General features: G+C 43.4%; 1 protein-coding gene across 5 annotated transcripts in view; it reads right to left on the minus strand.

Annotated features, from left to right (window-relative positions):
• The window catches only part of dync2i1 (dynein 2 intermediate chain 1), a 126,883-nt gene that overhangs the window by 63,888 nt on the left and 50,739 nt on the right, over positions 1 to 12,256 (minus strand). For all 5 annotated transcript variants that reach the window (XM_059639584.1, XM_059639581.1, XM_059639576.1 and 2 more), the window contains exon 7: positions 3,697 to 3,754. In XM_059639584.1, coding sequence (XP_059495567.1) covers positions 3,697 to 3,754 — 58 coding nt within the window. The remainder of the gene's footprint in view (positions 1 to 3,696; positions 3,755 to 12,256) is intronic.

Raw genomic sequence — 12,256 nt, forward strand, 5'->3', positions numbered from 1 at the left:
TGGTTGATCTGATAACCCATAATTCCACTTTCTTACTTTATCCCCATATCCCTTACTAATTAAAACTCTACATCAGTCTTGAAAATACCCAACTATCCAAACTCAACAGCCCTCTGCACAAAGAATTCCACATATTCAATATACTCAGAGAAGAAATTCCTGCTCGTGTGTTTTAAATGTGTGCCCCATACACCTCATTCTGCCCTCTTGTCTAAGAATCTCCCACATTGGGAAACAACCTTTCTGCATGTACCCCATCAAGCCCCCAAAGGATCTTCCGTGTTTCAAAAAAGGTCACCTTTCATTGTTCTAAATTTAAATGAGTACAGACCCAACCTACTCAGCCACTCCTTATAAGATAGTTCCTCCACACCTGACATCAACCCAGTGAACTTTCTCTCAATGCTAGTATATCTCTCCTTGGAAAAGGACCCAATATCTGCAGAGCATTTCAGCTGTGGTCTAACCAGAGTCTTATGTAGTTTTAGCAAAATCTCTCAACCTTTACTCCATTTCTTTTCAAACAATTCACTGTCCCTAATACCCGCAGATCCTAATGAAGGGTATAAACCCGAATCGTCAACTTTCCTGCTCCTCTAATGTTGCCTGACCTGCTATGTTCCTCCAGCTCCGTGTTAGGTGGATTGGCCATGTTAATATGGCCTGTGATGTTTAGAAATGTGCAGGTTAGGTGGGTTAACCATGGTAAAAATATGGGGTGGGTCTAGGTGAGATGCTCTTTAGAGTATCGGTGTAAATTAAATGGGTCAGGCAGCCTCGCTCTTAACTGTAGGGATTCAATGCTTCCATGATTTAAAGAATTCTACTAAATTTGTCAGAAATTATTTCATGAAAACACACACATTCTGCTTTACCACATGATATATTTCTAAATGCTCTTCTTCATATCCTGTATAATAGGTTTGAACATTTTCCCAATATTGGCACTAAGTGCCATCTCATGAAGTGTTTCTTTGTCTCCTTTCTTTCTCAAATAAAGCATGGCATTGTCAGTTTTCCAACTCTCTGGTACTTTTCCAGAATTTAAGGATTCTTAGAAGATTACTTCTGTCTCCTTTGACAGTGCCTTCTAAACATGTGACTTATAGCAGGGCACATCTGCATGAGAAAACTATCTGCAAATTACAAATGGACATACCAATCAAGAGCAGTTCACCCATCAGCCCCTCCAGCTTGCGCCGCCATTCAATTAACTCATGGCTAATCTGACTGTAACTTCAAATCTACATCCTTGCCGACAAATAACCTAAAAATTGCTTGCTTAATAATAATCTATTTACCACTGCATCACCTCATTTGCCATTTCTTTGCTCACTCATAACAAATAAATAGCTTTTTGTATCCTCCTACCTTCTTCAAAACATGTTTTTTTTTAAACCTATCTTTGTGTCGTCAGCAAATTTGGCAACCTTCTGCCATCCCCTTGTCCAAGTCATTTTAAAAAATTACAAACAACAGGAAGGCGATGGTCTAGTGGTATTATTGCTGGACAGCGACAACTTTCTGGCATCCCGGGTTCGAATGTCACCACGGCAGATACTGGAATTTGAATTCAATAAAATATGAATCTAAAGATGGCCATGAATCGATTGTCGGAAAAACTCATCAGGTTAACTAATGTCCTTTAGGGAAGGAAACTGCCATCCTTACTTGGTCTGGCCTACATGCAATTCCAGATCCACAGCAATGTAGTTGACGCTTGAGTTGCCCTCTGGGCAATTAGGGATTGATAATAAATGCTGCCTAGCCAATGATGCCCTCATCCCGTTAATAAACAAAAAACAAACAATTGAGGTCTCAGCACCAACCCCTGCAGGCCACCACTTGTTGCATCTTGCCAACCTGAAAAAGAACTATGTGCACCTACTCTCTGCTATTTATTAACCAACCAATCTTCTGCCAACATGCTACATTCTACACAAACCACACACCATCGTGACTTTGAACTATATTTCAGTTCTTTCACTGCTGCTCAGTTAAAATTCTGGCTCTTCTTTTGAAGCACCACATGATTGCAGCTATTAAGGAGGCAGCTTACCACCAGTTTCTTAATGGCAATTAGGGCTGAGCAATAAATGGTGACCTTTCCAATGATGCACATATCTCAAAACAGATAAACAAAAAGCAGCAGCACTACAGTTATATCCAATAGAATGGCCAATAGAAACTTGCATACAAGACATAGTTTGATGCTGATATAACTGTATCTGTTGTGGAGGAATCAATATGAAAATGGTACTAGTTAAAGCCTAGAGCAAGGGATGCGAGAGAATGCAAAATAGCCACCTTCTACTGCAACAATCAGATAACAGTTTACTTTGGTACAGCTCCTTCAGTGCACTTCAAAACACTTTAGGGAGTGAGATGCCCCAGGCCACCTTGGGCGAGACTAGGTCGAATGACTGGACCTTTCGTGAAAAGATGCGTTTTAGAAAGGTACTTAAAGATTATAAGAAAAGAGAGGTGATGAGAGAATTATGAATGCTGCATACTCACCACAAGGTAAAGAGGGCACAAATGCATGAAAGGTCAGAATTAAATCAGATTGAAGAAGGGGATGTAAGCCTGAAGGAAAATGCAATGAACAAGTTGCTGGGTCAAAATCCTGAAACTCTCTCCCTAAGGGCATATTGAGTGCACCTTCAGCACATGAACCTCAAGGGTTCAAGAAGACAGCCCGCCACCATCTTCTCAAGGGCAACTAAGGATGGGCAAAAATGCTGGTCTCGCCAGCAATATCCAAATTCCATGAGTTAATAAATAAAGGAGAAGGTGTGATGAAGCCATGGAAGAATTTAGAAACAAAGAGAGGTCATTAAATTTAATGTGTTGAGGAACTGTCACCAATGCACATGATCTAGAATCAGGTGACTTCATTTTACACAGATTTAAACAGAAAAAATTTGAAAATCAAAAGAATGGGAAATATTGTCCAAAATGCAATAGAACTGAAGTATTAAAACATTTCAGAAGTAGAAAGGTGAAGTATGGATCGAGATGCGAAGCATTCTGAACAGGTAACATAAACATGCTTGCTACCAGGTCACATGTGGAAATTGCATCTCAGTTCAGTATTGCAAAGGTCATTCAGGTTCTACTTGATCGGGTTTAGCCCGGAGGAGCCAGACAGGAGACAGACTCAATAACTTGAGTCTAGACCCGAAACGTCAGCTATCCTGCTCCTAAGATGCTGCTTGGCCTGCTGTGTTCATCCAGTTCTACACCTTGTTATCTCTAATAACTTGAGTCATGTTTATGATGACACATAAGAATATTACTCTCATTGTCTCAATTGCAAGAGGTCTTGGACTTGCACAACTTTTAAGTCAAACAGAGATTCTCACAAAACAGAACTAGTCATGATAGGATGGTGGTGAGGTAGAAGGATGGTATTTGTTTGTTTGTTTGTAAAATGGAAACTGACTCCACGCCTGTAAATTATGCTAGAAAGAGGTAGGATGCAGATAAAGGAAGTGGAGCAAGCCAAGGAAAGATCATTAATTATCAGTTTCAGCTGAAATGTGAAACAATAACTTTGGTAGCTTTTAGACTCTGTGACAAATTAAAATGGTTTGTTTGTCAGGAAAGGCCAAAAAAAGCAACATTCTTTGAAGCTTCTAACAACTCTAATAAGCAGTTATTATCCTGGGAAGTTAACATAACAGAGAAAATTACCTCTTCCGCAAGAGTTTCATTTGCTTTTTTTTGAGAATCAATTTGTTCTGCTGTACTCCTAAAAATAAATACAATTGATTCAAAAATAGAGTTCATAAAATGGCATACATGCTTATATCACCATCAAAATTCCTTGCATACAAATGAAAGTGATTCAATCAACTATAATTAATTTTTTTCTATTTCTTACAGTACATTTTATTTAAACACTTTGGGTTTACTGTCTTAGGAGACTGGCGAAGCAAGTAAATTCATATTAATGATGCAATTCCCAAAATCACATTGGCTTCAGTTAAACTTTAATTCTGTTCCCTCACACCATTGGGTTCAAACTCTGTTGCAAATGTAGATGCTAATACATTAGAAGAATAACAAGAAAAGTTAAATTAACAAAAAAAAGACTAATTAACCATATTTATTTTCATTTTTTCACCATTCTGTTTCTCCTAGTGTTGAGAGTTGATTTTTTACTGGAGTTTGTCTCCAAAGGTTCTAAACATCTCTGATATCACAAATGTAGAAGCTTATCTGCATTTTGAGCCTAACTGATCCGTGTTGGAGGTGAGTGAGGGTGGGGTGTGTGCAGAGAGGGAGAGTGTGAGGGAGTGAGTGAGTGAGGGGAGAGGGAGGGAGGGAGGGAGGGTGTTAGCAAAGGAGAGGACGGGAGAGGGGTTGGGGAGAGCACTGATCTAAGGCTGATATCGACAAACCAATACTTCCAGCATAGGTTACTGAACTATTTTTGTTCAATCATAGGATCAGTGTGTCACCAGAAGAACATCCACCCCTAATTGACCTTGAAAAGGTGGTGATGAGCCGTTTTCTAAAACACTGTGCCCATCTCATCCTTCAGTTACCCTCATACTACTGGACTGCAAAGGTCCTGGGTTTGGAAGGTGCTGTCAAAGGCACGTCTTCAGTGCTTCTTGTAGATGTTGCACACTGGTAGATCTGTGTACTAATAGTGGAGAAAGTAAACGTGGAAGGTGATGGAAATGGATGTCAATACATTTCGGTAGGGAGAATCAAGAAAAGCAATCTTAAAAGGATACAATTTTTGAAGGGGTGCAGGAACAGAGTAACTTGGAAGGATAAAGGAAACAAAACAAAAATCAAACTGTTGGACATGTTATAACACACATCTTGAGGTGAGACTTCAATTGGAGCTTTTGGTCACAAGACCTCTTAAACATGATATGAACGAGAAATGCTTTCATGAGTATGGAGTGTTTGGATTTCTACTCCAATGGCAATACCACTATGCCATCACTGGTCAAGAAATGAATTATTAGAGATGGCAAGGTATCGTAAAGAGTAAGAAGTCACACGACACCATGTTACAGTCCATCAGGTTTATTTGAAATCACAAGCTTCTGGAGCACCACTTCACCTGACAAAGGAGCAGCGCTCCAAAAGCTTGAGATTTCAAATAAATCTGTTGGACCATAACCTGGTGTCATGAGACTTCTGACTTTGTCCACATTAATGCTAAGAAAGTAAGTTAACAATGCGAGTGGGATCCTGATCTTCATAACTCTAATCTTCGAATACAAATGGAAGAGGTTTCTGGTGAACCTCAAAATTCTGGCTTGACTTGTCAACTGGCACATTTTGACCAATTCTGAGCACCATTTGGGAAAGTAGTGAAGGCACTGGAGAAAGGCCTGTACTCCAAGGAAAGTTAAGAAAGAAATGGGACTCTCCCCGAGAGAACAGAAAGTTGAGAGGAGATTTGATACAGATATTAACATGAGAAGTGTCGACACTGTAGATAGAGAAAAATAGTTCCATTGGCAGAAAGGTTGCGAACCGGGAAGATGTAAAAATACAGCAACTGATAAAAGAAGCACTGGTGACACTGTATGAAAAAAAAAGTCAATTTTCCAACTTGAATGGTCAGGATCTGGAATACACTGACTGACACTTTGGTGGGGCAGATTCAGTTTGCTAAAGGGAATTAGATAATTATCTTGAGTGAAAAAAGCTGCAGGACAACAGGAAAAGGCAGTGATCAGAGATAATGGGAACTGCGGATGCTGGAGAATCCAAGATAACAAAGTGTGGAGTTGGATGAACACAGCAGGCCAAGCAGCATCTCAGGAGCACAAAAGCTGACGTTTTGGGCCTCGAGCCTTCATCCCCCGAGAGGGGGATGGGGACAGGGTTCTGAAATAAATAGGGAGAGAGGGGGAGGTGGACCGAAGATGAATAGAGGAGAAGATAGGTGGAGAGGAGAGTATTGGTGGAGAGGTAGGGAAGGGATAGGTCAGTCCGGGGAAGACGGACAGGTCAAGGGGGCGGGATGAGGTGAGTAGGTAGGAAATGGAGATGCGGCTTGAGGTGAAAGGAAGAAAAGGTTAGGGAGGCGGGGACAAGCTGGGCTGGTTTTGGGATGCAGTGGGGGGGGGGGGGCGGGGTGAACGAACTGGGCTGGTTTTGGGATGCAGTTGGGAAGGGGAGATTTTGAAGCTTGTGAAATCCACATTGATACCATTGAGCTGCAGAGTTCCCAAGCGGAATATGAGCTGCTGTTCCTGCAACCTTCGGGTGGCATCATTATGGTATTGCAGGAGCCCCAGGATGGACATGTCATCGAAGGAATGGGAGGGGAAGTTAAAATGGTTCACGACTGGGAGGTGCAGTTGTTTACTGCAAACCGAGCGTTGATGTTCTGGAAAGCGGTCCCCAAGCCTCCACCTGGTTTCCCCAATGTAGAGGGGGCCACAATGGGTACAGCGGATGCAGTATACCACATTGGCGGATGTGTAGTTGAACATCTGCTTGATGTGGAAAGTCATCTTGGGGCCTGGGATGCGGGTGAAGGAGGAGGTGTGGGGGAAAGTGCAGCATGTGGTTGACTCCCTTGTCCACTTCACAGTCCCCTCCAACCCCACCACACCCGGCACTTTCCCCTGCAACCACAGGAAGTGCTACCACTTGCCCCCACACCTCCTCCCTCAACCACATTCCAGGCCCCAAGATGACTTTCCACATCAAGCAGATGTTCACCTGCACATCTGCCAATGTGGTCTCCAAAACTCCCCGGACTGACCTATCCCCTCCCCACCTCCCCACCTATCTTCTCCTCTATCCATCTTCAGTCCGCCTCCCCCTCTCTCCCTATTTATTTCAGAATCCTCTCCCCATCCTCCTTTTCTGATGAAGGTTCTAGGCCCGAAACGTCAGCTTTTGTGCTCCTAAGATGCTGCTTCGCCTGCTGTGTTCATCCAGCTCCACACTTTGTTATCAAGTAAAAGGCAGTGAGTTGGGATCGAGAGCCAGTAGGAATATGGTGTCTTTCTTCTGAGCTGTCACTATTCTAAGTGCCTAAGTGTTTCTAGGAGGTGAAGAGCCAACGACAACCAAAGGAAACCCTGTAGTGATGTCCGGGACTGAGGTGATAAGTTGTAACAACTACAGCCATCTTCCTTTTTGCTGGTGCTATAAAGTAGGGGTTGAGCTCCTCTGACAATTGAGTTTTTTGAAAAATAATTAATTGGCCTTTGAATTCCACAATTATCGCCCTGTCACACCACAGCCCCAACATCTAGACCTCTTGTGTCAATGGCAACTTTAAAGTGTTGCAAGAAATTTGGTGTGCTGGTTAACAGAGCTTTTAAATTCTCAAATCACTGCTGACATTGTTCTGTCCACCAAAATTTCATTTCTTTTTTAAAAAATCCGTCGGTAGTGCAACCACATTATTAAAATTTGGTACCAATTTCCTGTAAAATCCACTCAATCCTAAAAACTGCAGCACTTGCTTCTTTGAGGGTTGATCTTGGAAATCCCTCGAGAGCTGTCATCTTCACATTCCTCAATGTCATCCATCAGTGTCCAAAGTTGTGCCCTAAGAATGTCACTTTCACCTTCTCAAATTATGTTTTTGCCAAGTTTATGACCAACTTTGCCTTCCACGGTCTCTCAAAGAGCTCTGTTAAATGTTCCATGTGATCTTTCCACAAATGCCTAAAGAGTACGACAGGTCCCAGCAGATTTAAACAGACCTTTGGACTAGTGCCCTGCATCTTTAATTAAAACTTAAGCGAGAATTGGAAAATCTGTTTGATTTTGGTTGCTTGTTGTTGGTTAAATCAATGGTGGAGAAATGGCTCTTAACAATGCTAAAGCCATGCTGGGGGTCAAAGATGCTTTGCAAATTTGCCAAGAAAGTTAAAAAAAACAGAAAAAGGTGATACTTTTAGAATCAGCAAAATGGCTGAAATTAGGTTGAACTAAGGTTTAAATAAAAAGTTTAAATTATAACGGAGTTGGTCAGGCATTTCGGTATATCAGAGCAATGGTTACGTCCAGTGAAGTTAGATTAAAAAAAATTGTAAATGAGGCATTTGAAGATAGAATGTGAAATTAAATGGCCAGAGTTAGAGGACGCAGAAAGGGAAAGTAGATTCCCAACTGAAATATGGACGTACATGGAATAGTGTAGGTTAGATGGGCTTAAGATCGGTATGACAGGTCGGCACAACATTGAGGGCCGAAGGGCCTGTACTGTGCTGTAATGTTCTATGTTCTATTACTAAATCATCCATACAGACAGCACAATTAGTCAATCGTGCCACAACTATCATAAATCTTTCAAAAATGGCTGGTGCATTTTTCATTCCAAAGGGCATTACTTTCAATTGATATACTACATTTGGGACTACAAAAGCAAAAACTTCCTTTGCTCTCTCCAACAAAGGTACTTGCCAGTCACCAAGAAATAAATCTACCCTTGTGATGTAAGTGGCTTGTACTACTTATTCCACACAGTCCTCCAGCCATGGAATTGGGTAGCAGTCCGATTGGTCACAATGTTGACCTGCCAATGATCTAAGCAGAATCGCTGAGTACCATCAGATTTGGGAACCAACACAATTGGCAAACTCCACGCGCTTTGACTCAGCTATATGATGTCTTCTTGGAGCATCGCTTCCACTTCCCTCTGAACCAGCTTTGAGGATTAAGCCTGTAGGGGTGTTGCTTTATCAGAACAGCATTCCCTATGTCAACCTCATGTACTCGCGTACTAGGTCTCCCAATTCTATTTCTACATAGATCCTCATAGCACTGTAACAAGTCATTCAATTCAGTTCTCCGTTCCTGGGTCAGATAACCAACTATCCTTTCCTATTCTTTAAGGACTTCCTTATTAGTCAATTTATTCTGAGACACATCAAAAACTGAATTATCTGGATTTGATACCTCACTGAGTGGCAGTAACAAATGCCTACTTCTCCAGTTCCCTTTCCCTGTCATAAGAAGGTTTCAGCATGTTTACATGACGTACATGATCATTTCTTTTTTTCCTAACTGGCATTTTTACCAGATAATTCACCTGACTTAACTTCTTCTCAATCTGAAAGGTTCACCTAAACCTTGCTTTGAAGGGGTCTCTTACCCCTGGTAACAGCACCAGTACTTTATCCCCACAGGCAAACATACAAATTTTAGATTTCTTATCTGCTTCTTGCCTCATTATGTAATATGCCACCTTCAAATGTCATTGAGCTAATTCACCTACTCTGTTTAATCCTTCTCTCGAATTAGATACATAATCCAACTGTGTGATCTCTCACTTCAGACCGATCAACTTTTCCGTAATTAATTTTAAAGGCCCTCTAACTTTGTGTCCAAGTATCAATTCAAATTTGGAATATCTCTAACAGCAAATAATATAAATAGGGTACCTCTGTCCCAATCATTTGGGTAATCCTGGAAATAACCCCTCCACATTGTCTTGAAGGTCTGATGCCACGTTTCCAATGCTCCCTAAGATTCAGGATGGTACGCACTGGATTTAAAGTGTTTGAAGCCTAAACTATCCATTAAATAATCTGGCAGTAAATTGGAACTCTGGTCTGACTGAGTCTCCCTGGGTAGTCCATAACGGGTAAGGAAAGCAAGCAACTCCCCCCAAGCTCTTTTGCCTTGATAGTCCATCATGGAATTGCCTCTGGAAACCTGGTAGACACATCCATTATGGTTAGCAAACGCTGATTTTTGGGAGGGGACATACACAATCAATAATAACCCGTGTAAAAGGTTCTTCAAATGCAAGAATTGGCGTCAAAGGCACTGGTTTTATAATTAACTGCGGCTTTTCTATCATCTGACCCGTACGACAGGTATGACAAAATTCAAACACGTGTTGATGGAATCCAGACCAATAAAAATGCTTATGTATCTTAACATGAGCGTTCCTCACTCCTAGATGACCTCTTACAGGTAATTCGTGTGCTACCCACAATACCTCCTGTCTGTTTTCTACTAGCAACACAATCCAGTCAACTCCCGCCCATTTCTCATCTGCACTAACCTACCAAAATCTCCATTTCTGCATTAAGAATTTATCCTTAAGGTAATAACATTCTGGAATACAAAATGGTTCCTTTTCAGAGAAGACTTTATGATATAAATCCTTTATTGTCTAATCTTTTTGTTGTAATTCCATTAATCTTTCAGAACTAAACACCTCTGCCTGATCCTCTACCTGCTTAGGTTTCATCAAACAGGGCGACAGCTAACTGGACCTCAACTCCTTCATCTTTCGCTTTTGTTTCACCTTCTTATTTTAGCTTATGGCTGTGGGATCTCATCACCACAAAGTCCGGAAAAATTCCAGGGTATTTTCCTTTTAACACCTCAGTTTTCTTTCTGCTTCTCCGTGACAAGAGACATTACTGACACCTTTGATCCAGCTAAATTGTTTCAAAGAATAAATTGTATTCTTGGAATAGCCACTTCTTCAATTATTTCCACTATCATTTCTCCAGTATTGATTGGATTTTCTAGCCTTGTCTTACACAGGGGAACACTGATTCTCTCTCCATTTATTCTACAGATTGTCACTCTCTCGGGAAACATTTTAGAAAGTGAGCAAATATTTTTATCTAGGATAATAAAATGTGAGGCTGGATGAACACAGCAGGCCCAGCAGCATCTCAGGAGCAAAAAAGCTGACGTTTTGGGCCTAGACCCTTCATCAGAGAGGGAGATGGGTTGAGGGTTCTGGAATAAATAGGGAGAGAGGAAGAGGCGGACCGAAGATGGAGAGAAAAGAAGATAGGTGCGGAGGAGAGTATAGGTGGGGAGGTAGGGAGGGGATAGGTCAGTCTAGGGAAGACGGACAGGTCAAGGAGGTGGGATGAGGTTAGTAGGTAGGAGATGGAGGTGCGGCTTGGGGTGGGAGGAAGGGATGGGTGAGAGGAAGAACAGATTAGGGAGGCAGAGACAGGTTGGACTAGTTTTGGGATGCAGTGGGTGGAGGGGAAGAGCTGGGCTGGTTGTGTGGTGCAGTGGGGGGAGGGGACGAACTGGGCTGGTTTTGGGATGCGGTGGGGGAAGGGGAGATTTTGAAGCTGGTGAAGTCCCAAAATCCACAAACCTGCCTGCCCTGGTCGACCCATCGTCTCAGCCTGCTCCTGCCCCACCGAACTCATCTCCACCTATCTGGACTCCATTTTCTCCCCTTTGGTCCAGGAACTCCCCACCTACGTCCGTGACACCACCCATGCCCTCCACCTCCTCCAGGATTTCCAATTCCCTGGCCCCCAACACCTCATTTTCACCACGGACGTCCCGTCCCTATACACCTGTATTCCTCATGCAGATGGCCTCAAGGCCCTCCGCTTCTTCCTGTCCCACAGGCCCGACCAGTCCCCCTCCATCGACACCCTCATCCGCCTAGCCGAACTCGTCCTCACCCTCAACAACTTCTCTTTCGATTCCTCCCACTTCCTACAGACTAAGGGGGTGGCCATTGGCACCCGCATGGGCCCCAGCTATGCCTGCCTCTTTGTAGGTTACGTGGAACAGCCCCTCTTCTGCACCTACACAGGCCCCAAACCCCACCTTTTCCTCCGTACATTGATGACTGTATTGGCGCCACCTCTTGCTCCCCAGAGGAGCTCGAACAGTTCATCCACTTCACCAACACCTTCCACCCCAACCTTCAGTTCACCTGAGCCATCTCCAGCACATCCCTCACCTTCCTGGATCTCTCAGTCTCCATCTCAGGCAACCAGCTTGTAACTGATGTCCATTTCAAGTCCACCAACTCCCACAGCTGCCTAGAATACACCTCCTCCCACCCACCCTCCTGCAAAAATTCCATCCCCTATTCCCAATTCCTCCGCCTCCGCCCCCACGATGAGGCATTCCACTCCCGCACATCCCAGATGTCCAACTTCTTCAAGGGCCACAACTTTCCCCCCACTGTGGTCGAGAACACTCTTGACCACGTCTCCCGTATTTCCCGCAACACATCCCTCACACCCCGCCCCCGCCACAACCGCCCAAAGAGGATCCCCCTCATTCTCACACACCAGCCCACCAACCTCCGGATACAACGCATCATCCTCCGACACTTCCGCCATCTACAATCCGACCCCACCACCCAAGACATTTTTCCATCCCCACCCCTGTCTGCTTTCCGGAGAGACCACTCTCTCCGTGACTCCCTTGGTCGCTCCACACTGCCCTCCAACCCCACCACACCCAGCACCTTCCCCTGCAACCGCAGGAAATGCCACACTTGCCCCCACACCTCCTCCCTCAC

The sequence above is a fragment of the Stegostoma tigrinum genome, chromosome 2 (genome assembly GCF_030684315.1).
Source record: "Stegostoma tigrinum isolate sSteTig4 chromosome 2, sSteTig4.hap1, whole genome shotgun sequence".
Classification (NCBI taxonomy): Eukaryota; Metazoa; Chordata; class Chondrichthyes; order Orectolobiformes; family Stegostomatidae; genus Stegostoma; species Stegostoma tigrinum.